The sequence below is a fragment of the Lissotriton vulgaris genome, chromosome 11, assembly GCF_964263255.1.
Source record: "Lissotriton vulgaris chromosome 11, aLisVul1.2, whole genome shotgun sequence".
In the NCBI taxonomy this organism is placed as follows: Eukaryota; Metazoa; Chordata; class Amphibia; order Caudata; family Salamandridae; genus Lissotriton; species Lissotriton vulgaris.
Genome location: NC_141699.1, coordinates 1,005,352,310 through 1,005,372,078, shown reverse-complemented (window position 1 = coordinate 1,005,372,078; position 19,769 = coordinate 1,005,352,310). Strand labels below are relative to the sequence as shown.

The 19,769-nt window shown below is 43.0% G+C and overlaps 1 protein-coding gene across 3 annotated transcripts in view; it reads left to right on the top strand.

Moving 5' to 3' along the window:
- Positions 1-19,769, top strand: part of MYNN (myoneurin) — a 98,751-nt gene that overhangs the window by 27,509 nt on the left and 51,473 nt on the right. For 2 of the 3 annotated variants that reach the window (XM_086944313.1, XM_086944314.1), the window contains exons 2-5: positions 545-841; positions 9,373-10,172; positions 12,536-12,695; positions 15,440-15,618. In XM_086944313.1, coding sequence (XP_086800439.1) covers positions 576-841; positions 9,373-10,172; positions 12,536-12,695; positions 15,440-15,618 — 1,405 coding nt within the window. In that variant the 5' untranslated portion in view covers positions 545-575. The remainder of the gene's footprint in view (positions 1-544; positions 842-9,372; positions 10,173-12,535; positions 12,696-15,439; positions 15,619-19,769) is intronic. The other variant, XM_086944315.1, reaches the window with a different exon arrangement.

The following is a 19,769-nucleotide window of genomic DNA, read 5'->3' as shown; positions in this document are numbered from 1 at the left end:
GTGCCCCACACCCCGGGGGCCCGTAATGGGCCCCAAAAGCATTTTCCGCCGGCCTTTCCATGGCGTCATCGCCGCCATGTTACTGCCTATTCAATGGCACATGATAATATGGATGGCAGTGCCATATTATCTACCTTTTCCGCCAGGCTGGCAATCTGACCGGCGGAAAAGCGGCGGACGGTCTTTCCATCTGGCGGGGTGTCCTAGAGACATTTGACGAGCAGATCGCCACCGGTAGTGGCGATCTGCCCAGGATCATAATAGGCCCCTAAGTTTAAAGAAACCTGTTGACCTATGATTGTGAGGGTCAGTCGGTACCCTTAACATCCTGTCGTTTGTAACTTTGCCCGAGTGATCATAAATATAAATCTTAGTTCACCTACATGTTATTTTATTCCGAATACTTCAGACACTGCCTGCTGTGCATATTGCATTATCCTTATCAGGGAGTAGGCACACACAACTACTGTGGCGACTTTGTTTATAATTAATATTTGCCTCTGTATTTGAACAGTAAATGGGGAACTGTTGTTCTTATTTTTAGGTCTTGATAAAGATTGTCTCTGTTTGCGGCCATGCAGTACTACCAGCACTGTAAACATCTCTTGGACAAGCTGAACCAACAGCGAGAGTCGGGTTTCTTGTGCGACTGCACTGTGGTTATTGGCGAGTTCCAGTTCAGAGTCCATCGGAATGTACTTGTGTCCTTCAGCGAGTACTTTGGTGCATTCTACAGGTGTACAACAGACAATAATGTCTTTCTGGATGAAGATCAAGTTAAAGCTGCAGAATTTGAGCAGATTTTGGAATTTATATACACGGGGAACATAAATCTCGACAGGTAATGTAGAAGCAACCTTAACTTGGATTATTCAGCTTATCTATATCTTTGAATAATATAGAATATTACTATGAAGAGTTATTTCAGCGGCTATACGCTGTATGTTATGATGGTATTCTGCATTATGTTAACCGGTATCTACAGTGCAGTGTGAGCCTTCAAAATATTATGGCGATACCAGTAGTTCTAATTGATGTTAAACTCTGAAAGTGGTGGTCTATTTGTTTGTCAGATTTGGTGTAATTACATTCAGCTGTGTTTTCTGTATCAAGGAGCTAAGATTCCTCTAGAATTTCACATGGGAAATCAATGTTTTAGGCCCCCCCCCCCCTTGTGTTTTTGGGCCCCACTTGACAGATCGGTGAAACATTTTCCATTGAGGATCCATAGTGGATGGCGCCGTTTGACAAATCTTTACAAATAAAGTTAATCAGTCCCCATCTCCTTCCGGGGAAACTTTGTTGATCCATCAAGCGGGGGCCGAGAAAAAGGGGATGTCCCAAAATGAAATATCCATATAAATGTTTGAACAGCACTACAGTCAAAATGGCATGACAGAATTACACCAAATTTGTCAGAAAGATAGCTGTTTACCAAGAAATCATGGATTTTGTAATTTGATGTAATTCCTTTCAGTAGTTCGTAAGAAATTAATATTAAAAACGTATATAGATATCTGGACTGCTGGGCTGAAAATAAAAAATTCAAGCCTTGTAATTGGCTGAGGGGGTATCTTCAGAGCGAGTGCTCTTATTAAAGGACATAAGGGCCCCCATAATAGGAGAATGTTTATATTTGGGTGCCGGCATGTTGGCTGCTTCCTCCTGCCCGTATCTTGGGACAGAGGTCACTTGCCACTGAGTGCCGTGCCCGCCCTGAGCACAGGGAGGGGGGTCAGGGAAACACTATTGTGCTTCGGCCGGCAGGATCAAGAAGAAAATGCTTCTTCCCTCTGGGGCGGGCATAACGTTGAAGGACAGAAGATGCCTGCAGGGATAGGGTGACCAGAATTTGAAAGTCAAAAACCAGGACATTTCCCCAAAAAAGAAGGATTACAATTTTACTTCAACCCAGCACACAGAACGACAGTACTCCTTGGCAGAGAATTACAGAAGCGGAAGTAAGAACATACATGAAATGGCATTTGTAAAGCCAGTAGCATGCCTGTTAAATTGCTTTCTTATAACAGCTACTAACTATCCCTGCTTTACAAAATAGAAAAAAATACTTCTGAAAGACTGCTTACAGCACTCTAAATTGTGTGTGTGCAATATACTCATGGTTTAAACGCACTCACACGTTTTTTTATAACAGGTGCATTTGTAAAGTGCACGATTACCCGTAGGCGTCTTGGCGCTGAATAACAGATGTTTATTGTTACCCAACTCAATGGTACTCATTTTATCGACCTCGGGTGGATGAAAGGCTGAGTGGACCCGCCGGGATTTGAAACTGTGACCATGAGGTCAAACACAGGTCCCTGCTGTGGCTGCTTTAGTCCACTGAGCCACTAGACCCGGCATAATATCATTTGCAGTGTTTCACGATTGTTAAGATGCATTTATTCAAAGTTATATCCGCATCGAAATAAATGTAGTGTGCACCTTTAAATAGGACTTTGTATGTAATAAAGAAACCTATAATCTCTGTATGTATAATTTGCAGGATGAAATATTATTTCTGTAATGCAAGTTGTGTTTAGTTTAAGTTGCCTGAATTGTAGGCCCAGATTGCAGGTTGTTTTTTTAGTTTCTATTTTTCCTTGGTTGCTCAAGAAATAATTAAATGAATCCTTTTTTTATTCGAAGATAGCATGTTCTCATCCTACTGCAGGTGCAGGAATTCAACCTCATTATTCTTAGATTTAAGGAGATACCCAGAATGTCTCTGAAGAAGACTAGAAGGCGAAAAGGGAGGCCGCCTTTCGTGTCTGGCTGATCAGGGAACCAAGGCCACTGGAAAGAAGCTGAACAACACGGCTTCTGTGGAAAAGTACAGAAATGTTGCGATTGAAAAGTTTATTTTGTGACGTATTGGGGGGCTGAACATTGTCTTTTTGTATGATGCGCAGGGACAGATTCGAGAGACTTATGCAATTTTCGGAGGAGAAGGAGAATCTTAGATCGAGCTCCATAGCCTTAAGCTATCAAACCTATTTGACGTGAGTACTTCTTAGAAAGTCAACACATGCTGACACCTTTGGGGTATGGTTCAAGAGAGTTGGGCAGAATCCTCATTGAGAGCAGAGTAGGGAAAGATACTTTTTGTTTTCTTCTCGATGAAAAGAGAATTGGACTCAGCTTTGATTCTGTGTTGCATTTAGATTTTGGAGTTCATCACATTATGTCTTTTATGCCGAATGAATTATACTCGTAGACTCAGCTCTGTATTGATTTTCATGTACCTATATACTCTGATATTGAGGTGCGTTTATATTAAAGTATTTTTGGCCTTATAATAAACCCATCAAAGGAAGTCCAGAGTCTGTGGTCCTTTCACCCATGACTAATTTGTAAGTATAACCTTGAATTATTTTGCTCCCCTCTACCACTTTTAGCAGGCATATAAAAGACCATCAGTATTGGATTCAGTAGGTAAGGCAAGGAGTAAATTCAGCGTAATCAAATGGTAGCAGAGAATGGTTTGCCTCTAAAATAGAGGGGAGAATGAGGAATTAGAGTAGAAACTGAAGAAAATTGGGCTCTGGACTTGGAGTAGATGAAAGCGAAGACGAAGATTGATGGAGGTCGGCGGATACTGATAGTGTGGCGGAAATGGTGGTAGCGTAAGTATAAAAATGTGTGGTGTGTTAGATTGCGGTTATGATGTCTTGTGAAGTTGGAATGCGAGTTGAGTGAGTTAATCTGTTTACTGGTCCGGACACGTGCGGATCAGGAAGTTTGGTGAGCGGACTCAAGAGAAGTCCAAGATACCGGGATAGTTTATATATGTAATTGTCTGATCAATATTGTGGGTGTCGTGAAACACTATCGACGATCCACTTGGGATAGGGAACTTTGTGTGAATGCAGGAGTCCGTCGCGGGGGAGAGCCTCCGGTCTCGGGGGTGGACTACGGCGATTGAGTGACCAACGCAGGTCGGGGGTCACTGAGGACAAATGTTCTTGTAAGAGTGTTCTATCGATCTTTTAGCGGACGGACAATTACTTGTTTTATGTAACTGTAAGTTATTGTGACTGTAGTAGGAAGCAGTTACTTGGATAATAGCTTTTGGATATACAGTTACTTGTAGTACGAATGTGTGAGCGAGTGAACGAGGTGAAATTGTAAAGGAGGGGAGCCGCTGTGAAGAGGGAGTTGTGACGTCCGTGTGTGAAGCACTGGGATAGGTCGGTCGATGTAACGCCGCGCTGGGATTGGAGGAAGCTAGTCTGAAGTTAAAGATTGATATTTGGGTTGCAAATTATAGATTTTTACAATGAGATGTTTTAAGATGTTGCGAGATTTGTGTAGATGCGACACAGGGGTGGTGACTCGGGTAGGAGAAGAAGCTCCACCAGAGGATACCCTGGCACATTACATGGTAACACATACCATAGTGTGGCTTCAAAATTGGCATAAGATTACAGAGAAAGAGGGATAAGTGGCTTTCCCTCGTTATTGGTCATTTCGAATGGAGGTGCTGTACCAGCTGAGGTGAGTGATGTCTTCTTTGACACTCCGCCTAGACCAATGCAATTTGAGGCATTAGATGCATGGATGAGAGCAGCAATGGCAAAGAGAAGCTTCAAAGGGAAGAATGAAGAAAGTAATGAAGGCATATCAGGATGCCAGGTGGGATGCACAGCTGAAGAAATGGAAAGTAGACACCATAGAGGGAGGATGATTGTATCCATTCAGGTTGCTAGTGGAAGGGTCTGGGGAGAAGAGTAGGACAAAAGAGGACACTGATACAGATGACAGTTTTCTTGATAGACTGCTAGAAGAACGTCCTCCACCTTGTGACTCCAGGTTGGATCTGGAGAAGATGCAGAAAACAGAAGAAGCTTTAGGTACGGAACGATCTGGTTTAGAGGATCAGACAACCGGAGTAAGAGGGAGAATGTCAGTGGGAATAAGAATTCCAGCCCCCAGTGTGACCCCGAGACCACTAATTCCCCCCCCCCCCCCCCAGCATCTCTTGGCTCCTCTTCTCCAGGCCCGCATTAAGCTCTGTACGTGCAGCTGCTCTTGTACAGGAGTGCTGAGTCACCAGCGCACATGCAACAGGAGACCGGCGGGGGGGCACAGGTGACAGAATATACCAGATGGGGAAGAAAGGCAAAGTACAATAAAGCAGGAAGATAAAAGAAAACGCAGAGCAGTGGTCAACGTTTCAGAGCAGGGAACAGCTCAGTGTAAAGGCAACGTCATGTCAGAGCATTAGTGTGAAGGCCACTCCAGCACGGCCTCTCCTCAGAAACCGGGCAATGGCGCAACACAGAAATAAAAGATCTGACGCCAGGCACCCGTTCCATTAACACGTCACATAAGGCATTTTTTGAACGGGGGGGGGGGGTGCGGTGCCTATTGTTCGTCGTGCAGGGCACGTATCAGCATTCAACCATGCGTGAAGGGTGGGCATTAAAGAGGTTCACTGGTAAAGGGGTTTGAAGGTCACAGGAGAGCTTGAAGGTTGTGCTGCAAGGACAGCGTTAACATAGCCCTATGAAGTTCTAAAATACACTATCTAGGGGTGCTCAAAGACAGCCCAGGGCGGCATTGTGACATGGATGTGGGCCCGGAATGTAGGCTTATATATCAGTACAAGTACTGTACCGGGCTTGCAGTTGGTAACTGTATAGTTGGCAGTACAAAGCCACCAGGATTGGTGCATATACAGCACTAACTGTATTACGCAATCATACAGTAGGCATTAATAGATACTGTAGTTTAAAAGCCCGGCATCCAGGTATGCTGGAAACTCTGCAAAAGACCTACTCTTAGGTGACTCGCACAGATACGCTATCAGAGCCACTGGTTGTTGTAGTTTTCATATCGCAGAACGAGATTTTTTTAAAAACTGCAGACGTTTCGATATCCTGCCTGATTCAACGAGAGCAAAAGTCATGCATCTTCCCAGGAAAGTGCAAGAAATCACGCACTTTCAATCACCCACTCCTGGCGAAGTCCATGACTCAGCCAAGGCGATTGGTCACTTTCAGTAACGTGCACATTTTATGCAGCAGACGCCCTCTGCTTTTTAGGTCGAGCGTGGGTGTGGCAGCGAAGCTGCCCCGCCCTGCGAGAGATCTTGTAAACAACAAGCATTTGCACTGCAATAGGTCTTGAAGTTGTGAGAGTTTGAGCTATTGGCATTGTAAATGGCAATGCCTTTTATTTATGTGTTGGTTGTTAAAACATAAATGAAAGGCATTGTCATTTACAATTGCAATAGCTTAAACTCTCGCAAATGCGAGACCTATTGCATTGCAAATGCTTGTTTATACAGGGAGGACAAGTCATGCAGACAGACAATTTTACATATTTGGGGATTACTTTTAGCTCCACAAACCAGGGGCGGATTGGCAATGCGGGCATCAGCCAAAGGGCCGGTATCTCCGTGCCCTCTGTGGGACGCTTTTTTTCCTCCCCTTTCCCAGCCGCACAGTGAAGCTGCATTAATTTCTCTGTCTCTGTCTCTGTGATCTCTGTGGACTAGGAAAGGGGAGAAAAAAAAACGGCCCACAGAGGGCACAGAGACGGAGAAATGAATGCAGCTTCACTGTGCAGTGATTATCCGCTGTGGCCTCTCCTTCACCCCCTGCCCAGCAAAGCAATCAGGCTGAGGGTGGCTGGGGAGGGGGTGATTGTTTGCAAAAATCGGCCTCCCTAGGTGCCAGGTGTTGCTCAGGCCTTTGAGCCATTTTCACCTCGGCCCCCCTGGGGCCCACTTAGCACATAAATAGTGGTAGTTTTTTTTTGTTTGTTTTTAATTTAATGCGATTTTATATAGCGCAAACTTTACCAGAAGGTGTCAGAGCGCTTTACATAAGAATCAGTTGCGAAACATAAGGACTAAGGATTACATGCGTTACATAAAAGATACAAGCAGAAAAAATTGCAAATGTACAAGATGTAAAGTCACACAAGGAAGAGATACAAACAGAAAGAAAAATTGCAAATGTACAAGTAGTAAAGTCACTCAAGGAAGAGAAACAAATGGATATACTCTAAGAGTCACATAGGAATGGTAGATAGTACAAAGGTCTACTTCATATACTAGTGTTTAGAGTTCTATATATACACACACAGTAGATTTTCTCAGGCAGAGTTCCATTAAGTGGGGTTGGAGGGGGGATGCAGTCACAGCACCAAGGAAGGGTGGGAGGGATACAAGGGTATGGAGAAAAGGCAAAACAGAAAAGGGAAGAAACATTTGAGGATCGTCAAGGGGGAAACGAGGGAGAAGGGTGCAAGACGAGGGAATGGACAAGATGGCGGGTCGGGGTCCAGAGAAAAACGGCAGAGGGAATAGTGGGCGAGGAAGAATGGGTCTCGCTGTGGGGGCCAGGTGATCTTTGCAACTTGCACCATCTTCACCTCAGCCTCCCCCTGGCTACCATGGGTGACCCAGCAGCTGTGTTTTGTGCTCGCCTTCCAGGACATTGCCCTGAGGCCTGGAGGGCTGATTAATTTACTAATTGCAGGGGCCTCACTGCTGTTCATGTGCTCCTGAGCTGAAGGTCTGGGGAGGGCTGAGTAGGTTAGTAATAGCAGGGGCTTCGATGCTTCTTAGGTGCTCCTTTCATGAAGGGCTCGAATAATTTTGTGACAGAAAGGGGCCTTGCTGTTTTTTTAGTTGCTCAGCATGGCGCCATTGTCAACTTTCCCCCGTGTCTCCTGTGCAAGAACAGTATCCTCTCACTTTAATTCATTTCTGTGCCAAACATCTTAAGGATTTTGGTTGCCCTGGGCCAAACATTTTTGGGCCCCTGTTCGGAACCGATTTGAATTTATAATCCAATTTCTGATCTTTGATGCCCTCTTTCAGCTGGTCACTGGACAGTGCACTACCATACTTGTCCAAATTCCTATTGTATTTACATCTAATATTCAAGGACATTGACGTGTGTAACCAAATGGTGTTTCATGAAAGGGCACGCCCCTTGAATGTGGGCCACGCCCCTTAATTGTGGGCCGCGCCCCTTAATTGTGGTCCGCACCCCTTAATTGTGGGCCACGCCCCTTGAATGTGGGCCACTTTTTTCATCAGTGCCCGGGCCAAATTGTGATCCCAATTCGACCCTGCCACAAACCTATTGTCCAAGCCTGCGGCTTTTAAAAAACTGTACTTTGAGAGAACAGTTTATAAGGTTGGACAGGTTTGCTGCCAGATTGGTGCGGAAACCGGTTAGAGAAATCCTGAGCCCATGAAGTGGTTTCCAGTGTTTGTTACGTATCGGGTGTGTGGGGTCACTCTTCTGTTGTTCCTCTCAAAAGAGTGTCAAATGTTTTTTCAAAGAGACTGCTTGCGCTGTCATCTAGTCGCAGAAATTATGTGTGTCACAGAGAGTGGGGAATGCCTTTTATTGAGGATTTAATCGTAATTCCCTCCCCCTCCTACTGCGTGGCCTGCTGTTTGGTCTAAACCGGTAGTGGAATTAAGTTGAGATCTAATTAGAGGTTGTTTGCCTCTGGATAATGGTGCTACCCATATTTCATGGTTTTACTCTAAAGGGATTCTCTGTGAAAGGTTGGGTAATATAAGCTATTTTACCGACTCTCAAGGACTCTAGAAGATTGATGGGAAGGAACTGAGGAGGTCGTTGTGTGAGCTAAGAGAGAAGAACCGTGCAGAGGTTGAAATGGAATAAGAATCTCTACGCTCTGATGCCATTGTACTGAACCACCTCAGGTGTTCAACTGTTTTTATGTTGGTTCAATAACGGGTATCACCGTTTTCTGCTGAATAGATTTACGTAAATATAATACATATGTGTGTGGCTTTTAATGGAGGGGGCGTTGTGGGTAGGGGCCAGGACCCACTTAATTTACCACTGTGTCCTTGTGACAATTTCTCTGAACAATAAAGTAAAGAGTAAAAGTACATGTTACCTTTGTTGAAGGATTATATATACTTCCAGCAGTTGCCCTCGAACTTTATTTGTCTCTCTGTAGCCAGTTGTTTAATGTGTGTTGTTAGGATATGGAAATGCATTTTCTTTTTAGAGACCCTTCATGAAATTGGGTTGTAATGATCTTCAGAGAGCCTAAGTTGCTAACGGTTTTATCACAATGGATATTTGCCTTTTTAGTTATTGGTGGCCTTATTGACTAATGACTGTTTACAATTTTTGTAAATGAGTTGCATCTTATCTATGGATATTTGCATCTTTTATAGAGACATGTTTGCACCGAATAAAGATTGTTATGATGATGACTCATTTTCACATTCACTCAGTCTCCAGTCCATCTGAACATAAACACGACAATCAACAAAGAATCATTTTCACGCATAAAACAGCTTGAACTGTTAGATTTACCAGTGCCTGTTTGAATAATGCCTTTTTAACCTTGTTTTGTTTTTAGTTGTAATGTCAAAGAAATCCACCAGGCCGCTGAGTATTTAAAAGTGGAAGAAGTGATCTCTAAATGTAAAATGAAGATGGAAGCCAGTGCTGGGATTCCCATCCATGCCACTGCTGAGATGCCTGAGCTTGGAGCTAGCGCCGACTTGCCTCAGCAGCCTTGCTTTCTCCATTTTGGAGATCAAAATATCAAGAAGTTGGACGGTGCTTGCACAGATGTCCTTCGCATACAAACAAAGAGGCTAATTTGGAAGAAAAAATCGTCCCTAGCCCGGAAACGAAAAAGACTCTTCAGTGTTCACAAAAAGCTACAAAATAAAATTGCACAGCACCACCAGAGGGAAACACACAAAAACTCATCGATAGAAATGCTACTGGATGCCAACAAACTATCCTCCGAGATAACGGAACAAGCTGCACAAGTGAATGACGACTTGGAGTTACAGTTCGCATCTGCATTTGAAAGTGAACCTTTTTTAACACAAGACATTGCAGGTCACCCTACCGCAATGAAGCACGAACACGCAAAGCCACAGAGCTGTGCTCTGAAAGAACACTGCTTTCCAAACACAGACTATGCAGACAGCGTCTTTGACGTTGAGGGCTCAGAGAAGGACATAGAAGGAAAGTACTCCAAGACAAGGCCCATATGCAACACTTGTGGCAAGGTGTTTTCTGAAGCCAGCAGCCTACGACGGCATATGCGGATTCACAAAGGAGTGAAACCATATGTATGCCACCTCTGTGGGAAGGCTTTCACTCAGTGTAACCAACTGAAAACTCATGTCCGAACTCATACAGGTGAGTGCTCGGTGTGCAGCCACAACTTGAGCATGATTATGCATGTATCTGGTGTAGTTTAATAAAGGATAATTACAAGTGAGAAGCCAGATAGTTAATACCTTTCCCAAAAATTGACTGATGGAAATCTAAGGTAAATTATCATAGTCATTTTACATTCATCTCCTGAGTGCAAGGACTTAGAGGCAGATTTACAAGGCACTTGCGCCACGTTTAGGCTGCCGTTGCGTGACGCAACGGCGGCGTAAACGTGGCGCATCCCTGCGACCCATTTACAACGTGACGCATCTAGGCAGATGCGTCACGTTGTAAAGCCCTGCGCCACATGTGGGCGTTCCGGCGCAAGGTGGGCGTTTCAGGGCAGGTGCACCTCGCAAAAGTGCCTGCGTGAAATCTACAAGATTTCACGCAGGCACTTGTGCGACGCTGCTACGTCAATTCCTTACGCCTGCTTGAAGCAGGCATAAGGACTGACGCAGCACGTTAGGTATAGAGCACACCCGAGCATTGCTGGAGTCTCGTCGCGCTTGTGACGCGACTCCAGCGATGCTCCGCCCTTACGTCACGAGATGCATCACGCATCTGCCTACCCTTGCGCCACGGCGCACCACATTGTAAATGCGGCGCATCCGCTGTGACGCAAGGGTAGTTTTGCGTGACGCATTTGTTCTGGCGCATCCCTGCTGATTTGCAGAGATGCTAGGAAATAATGCAGGGGTTCTGCCCAAATCACCATCCCATACCTGAGCAAGAGACATCAAAAAGATGGAAAAGTAGAAACAAATAGTACTGAGGGATTAATTCACCATTTAATTTTTCACAAGATATAATTAATTATCCTGTTTTTATACAATTATTTATAGGAAAATTTCTTTTCACAAATTACACAAACATATATACGTATCACAGGACGGAGTGGCGCACTGAAAAAAAGAGAATATATTAAATCATATCTTCACAACACATACAATATATGTACATATAACATAAACACTATATACACTACATATACATCAATGTACCCTAAATACAAATATATACACTTCTCAAACTATTCACTCCTAATTTGGGGTGATATACAACTGAAAGGGAATCCACAAAACGCCTGAGATGTAAATTCTCTCAAACAAACTGTTTATGTCAAGGCGCATGAAATTAAGCAAACAAATACGAAATTAAGGGGGACTCCTTATCACAAAGATTTGCAGAGATGCGCCAGAACTCATAAATATGCCCCTTAATCTTTAGACCACACTTCTCGTCCAAATTATTTTTCAACTGTAAGAAAGTACATCTTTTCAGAGTTTTTAAAAAAAACTAGAACATTGTTTTATTCGTCCTACAGGCATTGCATATATCGAGTGAAATTATGTACTTTTACTAGTGTAAGAAATAGTCTGTGTTCATTGCAAAAAAGAGCCGATAAGTTCAAACTGTAATACATTTAATCCTAGATCAGGTAATCAAGGTGTTCTTGCCCCGCATCACTGTCCACTTTTGTTTCAGAAGTGACTTGGAAGAGAAATTAAACAAAATATGCACTCATTAAAATATTTTCTCCTCATCTTTAGTTTATGTACTAAGACCAAGAGAACAAAACATATAATGGCTTGTCTTGGGTGTTGTTTAAATGACCCTCACTCTTTCTGAAGTTGAATTAGGTAGTTTGGTGCTTCTACAAATTTTAGGAATATGGTTATATCTAGATATAGCAGTCTTTTTATTCAAATGAAATTGTAGGAAACTCCGTTTTGACAGGCTTAAGGTAAGAGAAAGCCTAAAGTTGTCTTATGTTCTGTAGTTAAACTCCTGCATAACCTGATCGAGGGACTCTTAATGGGCAACCTAACCTCTGCCCTAGGTTAACACCATGGTCACATTGGAGCAGCTTCACTGTGCACAGAATACTCAATGAAGACTACCCAATTAAAGAACCATAATGGGGCACAAGATCACAATATTTTTAAGGGTCACAAGTTACTAATGCTGTCTCCAAGTGATGATTAATCCGCTTCTTCCAAGGCTTATGATAAGGTGGCAGGATAAGGTGCTAACTACAGGGAAACCTGGAGAAACACGGGAATCTAAGAAACTGTAATGTTTATGATCTTGCCCATAACATCCTACAAATACCAAATTTTGTTAAAAAAAACAATCCTCACATTTGCATACTGGTAAACACTATATGTAATTATAACTTTGAAAATATGTTTTTCTGATTGTGATTTTTGCTAGAGCTCCAGTAAATAATTAATGTCTGAAGTAAAAAGGGGTAGGATGCCTTTTGGGCAAGCATGTTTGCTACACTTTGTATAGTTATTTCAGCCAAAGTACATAGTTATGTGCTCTTCTATGTTTCATAGGTGAGAAACCATACCAGTGCGACTTGTGTGATAAAGGCTTTGCCCAAAAATGCCAGCTTGTTTTCCATAGTCGTATGCACCACGGTGAGGAAAAGCCATACAAGTGTGATGCATGCCATTTGCAGTTTGCCACATCAAGTAATCTAAAAATCCATGCCAGGTAAGAACAAATGCCAAAGTAATAATTGAAAACTGTGGCTCCGTTTTGTTTTTGCATGAAACAAACGAACTACAAGTTTATTCAGACTTGATTTTAGCTAATATTTTTATTTTATACACATCAAAAGATGATGCTCTTGTAGTATACTGTGAAGCGTTTTTTGTCTGTCGATGATGATTTTGGACATAAATAAAAATTGTGGTTCATATATTGTACATATTGCTTGTGCTACAAAAGAGTTTCAAGGCCTGAAAATTACACAGATGCTCACGCTCACGCATACGCACTAAGTAGTAGCAAAAAAATACTTTCCAACCCCCAAACTCTTTTAGTTTCACTTTCAGTGCATCATTTGTCCCATGTACTTGGTGCATCATTTGGAGTTCAAACACTAATCACGATGGAGCAGTATCTTCATTTACCGACCTCGTCAGAAAAAGATGTGGTGTTTCACCCAGGGACTGTGGAATGCTGTGTAATGCTACACTGTATTCACAGAGTGAAAGGTGTTGGAGCGCTTCGTTAGTGGTTATAGCTCGGATCATATGTAACTCTCACTTCACACTTTGGGGCCATTAGGATGTCGGGCGGATTGCCCCCGCCAGGCTGGCGGTAGCCACCGCCAGCCTGGCAGGGGCAATCCGCCCGAGATCCTTCCTGAATTCCCCCCCACCATATTACAATGGCGGGGAGGACCGCAGCGAAAAAAAGATCCCGCCCGCCACTTTTCCGCCCCGGTTGCCTTGCGGCCGGGGCGGAAAATGTTTAATATGGTGGCAGTGTCTATTAGACACCGCCAGCCATATTACAATGGGCTTTGGTAGATGCCTCTCCGTGGCGGCATCGCATGCGGTCTTCACTATGGGGGCCCCGTGTGGGCCCCCAGAGTGAAGGAGAGTACGGGGGTGCACACAGGGGGGTACCTGTGGAACCCCCCTGCATTTGCATAATCAAAGCGGTAGGCACCGCGCGGTGCCTGCCGCTTTGATTATGCAAATGCTGAAATGTTTTTTTAGCATTGTGTCGGGCGGTGCAGAGAGCACTGCCCGCCACAATGCTAAATATACAGGATGTGCCCGCCACTGTGGCGGGCACATCCTAATACTCCCCACGGGACCCCCGCCTATATGGCGGGCGGTCCCGATTGCCAAGAGGATGGCGGGCGGGCAAAGTCCGCCCGCCATCCTAATGACCCCCTTTGTGTCTTTGTAATTGACAACCCTTACACATCATCTTCACTGCACTATTTATCACTACTTTGAAGACGTCGCCGGCCGGTCTCTTCTTATGATATTTACAATCTAACAAGCGGTTGAGAAGGCCCTTTATTGCAATGCACTAGGTCTCGCATTTGCAAGAGTTTTACCTATTTGTATTGTAAATGACAATGCCTTTTATTTATGTTTTAAAACCCAAAACATAAATAAAAGGCATTGTCATTTACTATGCCAATAGCTCAAACTTGCAGGAATGCGAGACCTATTGCGTTGCACATGATTGTTTGTGTACTCTTTAGGCATTCTGCAGGCTTCGGGAAAGCTGTACAGCATTGTTAAAAACCATTGACAAAACCATTAGGCCCCAAAGGCAAGGCTTGTTGGCTTTGCTCATGCTTGTTTGAAGTTGAGAGTTTCCGCATGTAAGAAGCCTAGGGATTTAACTTTTTGGGTGTGATGTTTGCATTAATGGCTTTTGTCCATGCATGTGCAGTGGCTTTATTTTAACTAGGAATGTGAGGGAGAAATTCTGTTTGCAGTGTTGAATTTGAGTTCTCTTTTTTCGCCGCCTATTGTTGTGGAGAAGCGAGAGTTCAAATATGTAATACATTCAGGTGAGTTTAGATTTGGACACAATTAAGTATAGTCTGTATACTGGTGAAAGTACCTTTCAGGCACTATTTGCAGGATCAGCAGATACATTGAGGAGTTGTGGTACTTAAATGGTGTCATAGAAAGCAGTTACCATTTTGACACATGTGGATTGGTCCAGTAGGTAGAATTTAAAGTAGAACAGTTCTCAGTATTCAGAGACTTATTCCTCCTTGCCCACTGGCAAATGTAGCACTAGTTTACTTTCAAAGTCATCCTTATATAGACATTTATGCAGGCTTGAGTGGGCCAGTTTGCATATCTTTGCAGCAGTTGCTCTGTGGATGCATCATCTTTAGCTTTATAAAATATGGGTCTTTTGTCAATCTGTTTGGGAAGGCAAGAGAACATGATGAACGAGCAAGGAAAAATGACCTCCTTTTTCCTTGATAATCTTGCTCACCCTTCTTCAAAACACCTGCCCACCCATCTGTCAGGTATTCACCCATTGTGTATGGCCTTCCTTGTGTCTTGTGAAATGAAATGTGGCCACTATGTGGTTCCTGTATTTAAAACAAATTGATAGTCTGTGATGAAGATGATGGTATTATTAACCAACTAACAAATAAACATAAATAATGGATATTGTGATTCCATCGCTTAAAAGCGTGGTTCACAGGGTATTATCACTTTAATAAATATATAGACTTTAGACTGATTAGATGGCAAAATGAATTGTTTGTTGGCATGGCTTGCGTGAAAATGATTTTCAAATACCTACCACAAGTAGCTATTGTATTACTTCGAAAGATCTTTGCATTTTAAAATTCCAATTTCTGAACCAGAACATGTCAACGATTTTACAGCTGTTGAAAGACCGTTCACCAAGTTCTACTGTTCTGCCTTACTTGACTAACATTCCTATTCTCTCGCTAGAAAACACAGTGGTGAGAAACCATACGTTTGTGATAGATGTGGACAGCGATTTGCTCAAGCTAGCACCCTGACATATCATGTTCGAAGACACACGGGGGAAAAGCCTTACATATGTGATACATGTGGGAAAGCATTTGCGGTCTCGAGCTCTCTAATTACGCATAAAAGAAAACATACAGGTAAGGACCGAAACAATACCACCATGTTTAAGTGTTTAGCATTGTTTCTCTGATTAAGTAGATCAGCATTCTTTTGCACAATGTTTGTATGCATACGTGATCCAATTTTCACAGAATCCAAGTCCAGCTTATAATCAAACTCTAACTCGCATGGTATACCTAAATCTGATATCCGGAACCCATAAATATAATAATAGACGTATTTTCTTACATTTTTTTAATGCATAATAGCAAACAAATAGGGCATCTTGTAAATGTAGATTGATGGATGGATTTAACAATTTTTTATTGTCGTAAAGTAAATTTATACCAGAAAAAAACTTTACTTTACTTTTGCATAAAATATGCAAGATTCACAAAAGAAAACAGAAACAGTGTGTGTCTTTGTCTATACATGGTATGTGTGCTTAATTTGCAAAAGTATGTATATAGTAGACGCCGAGCCATTATCAATGGGCATTAAGCGTGGCCATGTTCGAGGGATCGTCAAAACAAGCAGTGCAGATTTGGATTGTTCACACTCACAAAGTAGTAACTTTGTGATGTTGGCCTACGGTTTGAAATGCACAGCGTACCCTTGTCCAAGCACACCCACCCTGATCCCAAAGGAACCTGGCATAAGTTTGGAAGAAAAGTGAGTGAAGTGAAAAATATTTTTGGGGGGGGAAAGCACATTTTGCCAGGTTATACCCAACAAAATGTACCCAATGAAAAGAGGTTGAAAAGAGGGGAAATATGTCGAAATCGGGTGTGACAGTTTGTATTCAGCACATCATCCCCCATTCTCACTTAAAAAAACTCGGAAATCTGGCAGTAAATTCACCCTGTCATAAACCCAAAGTAATGTATTGCCTTATCCATGGGGCTTACTGTACAGTACTTTCTGTAAGGTGGTAAGCAGGGCCTTATGGTATGGGATAATTGCGCAAACCGCTCTGTGAATTAAAATACATTTGCAAGTGAAGCTTATGCATCCGCTTACTACATTATTAGTGTACCTTTATAATTCTTTACCAAATCTTTGTCAATTCCTTCCATAGTATGCCTGAAGATAAGATTCTGTGTATGAATGTATGCAGTTTAATCACGTATTTAGAAGTGCAAATAATAATTAAAAAAAGAAAGTAAGAATCGTTCATGCTAAATATGTGCAAATGTTAGAGCATGTTTTAACAAAGGTAAATTTCAGAATTGCTTGGAAATCATCGTATCCGAAAGCCCTTCATTGCATTGTAATATGCCATCATCCCCATCTCCACTGATGTTCAGTATTGCTAAAACAGCCAAAAGTGTACCTTCTTTAGAAATATCAATTTCCATGGAGCACATCAGGTTTATTATTTCAGTGCTCCTTTTTCCTCAGATGACTAACCTTAGAATCGTGTCAGTGTTTGAAAACTTTTTGATTATGTCTTGAGAATGAGAGAGGATTGGAATTACTATGGTTGTTAGGTATGCAGAGCACTGCCTTTTCCACCTCCAGGGATCGCAGCCAAGTAAGGCTATCCCTTCGGAGCTCTCTCCCCACTCTGTAATATCTTTACTGTATCTTTATTCCTATTGCCATCAGGCCTCAAATTTCCTATATCCACCCCACCTTAGCATTCATCCACTTCCACGAGAAAAGTTAGATTTTTCCACCATAGGTTTGGTGATAATGTTACTCATTGTCTTTGTACTCCACTGAGACTATGGCATTTGAAGTGGTGGCCCATGCTCTGTGTTATCTTCTACCCCTCCCTGATACTCCCTGCAAGAATAACCCCCGTCTTCAACAGAACGTTCTCCATCCTCCATCCTCCATCCACCATCAAACAGAACATTTGTAATGGTTTCTTCTCTCAGCCAACTGGTCACTCCTACTTCTGTTTTGGGCCAGTCCTTGGCAATACAGAGGCCATCCCATTTCTACTTGCTCTAGGTTCATGGTTTTGCTACTGGGAGTCATAATGCTACAGTCAGCCTTTTCTCAGGGTTGCGAGCCTTTTGTGGCATCAAATTCTAAGTGGTTGGGTTTGGATATAGGCTATTTCTCTCTCAGGTTGCATCCCTTCTCTTCATGGCACACTCCTCTCACCCTTTCCTGTCATATCTTTGCGCTGCCGCTATATTCTCTATGGCAATAATTGTTCATGGATGCAGCAGTTAGTTAATTATGGCGTTTAAGCGAAGGAGAAGCCTGGTTGTTGCCCCGTGTGAAATATGGAATGAAGTGGCATGTGGCGGGAAGGGTTTAAGAGTGTATTTGGGAATGGTGAGAACTTTACACTACTAGGTAGAGGGCCAGGCCTCTGCATATTCTACACATATAATGGAGGCAAAAGTGTGAGAGGCTTCTGAACTGAAGGCTGATAAGGAGTGATCATAGGGATGGTTGCAGTAATTGAGGAACGAGAGTAAGGTTATCTTGGTCACTTTAACACTGATGCTTTTCTGCCATCCAGCTTGCGCCAACATTCTATGTCTGACCCTTGTCTCTTGCTTCCATTGAGGATGGGTGGGAATAATTATTGATGCCGGTATTTAGCTGGTTTGTACTCCACATCGATTTGAAACTAGATCCTAGGTTCCATCTGGGTTCAAGGGGAAATGGCCCTTCATTTACTTCAGTAGGTGCCACACACCACAAACACACTCTCAAATTTCTTGATATTTTGGAGTACCAAGATCTTTTTTCATTGTGTGAGCTACCTCTTAAAGATTGTGAATTCTCTTCATGAACTGCAGTGTGTTTGACTGGTGAGTTTGTACGCGTTGTGGCTGGGTCCCAATGCTATTGCAGCTTTCCTCATGCTTCTGTGTCTTTCTAAGGATTTTCAGCCACACTTACTGAAGATTATGCCTTTGATGCACTGCGCTCATGACCAGCAGTCAGTAAGCTCTTGTGATGCAGGAAGCGTGTGCAGGCCTAGGCAGAGATATTGTTGCATGCTTCGCCTGGTGACAGAAACTGTGCCTTCCCAGTGCTGGTACTGGGTGTGTGTACGCCAGATACTGTTACCAGAGATCAGGCTTCAGTCTGGAGATGGCAAGTATGGGCAACACCTCGTGAGCAAGCTCTGCAATCTAAGAAGGCACTTGATAAGTGCCAGTGAAAAGGAGTGTGAGAGAAAATGTGTGTAGGTGAATATTTGAGAGTTGTGAGAAGAGTAGATTCGCACATGGTAATGTGTATGTTTGTGAGTGATCGAGATGCATATCACTTTTTAAAGTTATAGTGTATAATGAGTATTTTTTTTTTCTCAAAAGTATACCTACTTGGACATTATTACAATTGTGTTCTATACATGCATGTAGTGTCTGACCTAGTCTTCTACTCCACACTATCCTCCAAGAGTAAGCCTGGATCATTCAACTTTGTTGCCCTCGGAAATTGAAGGCCTAAATAGGAGGTACCTTTCTGTTGAGTGAAGTCACAGTAGTGCCTGGTTCCTGTGTCTCCAGAAACAGAAGTCGTACTTGTTACAAGGACTGCCTAACTGCCTTTGTGTCACACATGCCCCAGAGATCTGGCATGACACTGGTAGAAAGCAGTAAGAGAACTAGACTCTAGATATCAGATGGGGACCCTAGAGAAATCAGTACGTACAAGCCTTAATTATTAAGTGCTTAGTAAAGAGGGCTGAGCAACAGTATTTAGTGCACATGAGTGGTCACCTATGTCTGTATACGGGTCCAAAGCAGCCTCTAGTCACGCAACACACTGTTTTGCCTGATAAGCTGTTTCCCACAGGACCAGCTTTATCCTCATTCCAGAAAGCTCTGCTGAACATCACTTAGATGCAATCTATTTGAAGACTGCTTATCTCTTAATTTTAATCAGATAATTACTCCACATCCACAATAAAAAGGCACACCTTGGAATTAATTTTCTGCTTCTCTGGTTCCTCACACCTAACCTCTCCCTGTCTTCTGATGGATACATCTGCCAGTGGATTCCTCACCTTGTGAATATCCCCCTGCGTAAGCAACATTCGGAAATTCTTTTTGTAGCTTCGCGCCGACGTGGACGACGTCACAGAAGCACGGCATTGCGCGCGGCTTCGCTGACGTCACCGACACCATAATAGGCCCACGTCGGCGTGGCGACATCAGTTCCCTTCTTTCCGCGACGTCGCCGCTAACTGTTTTCGATGGATCCTCTGTGGCTT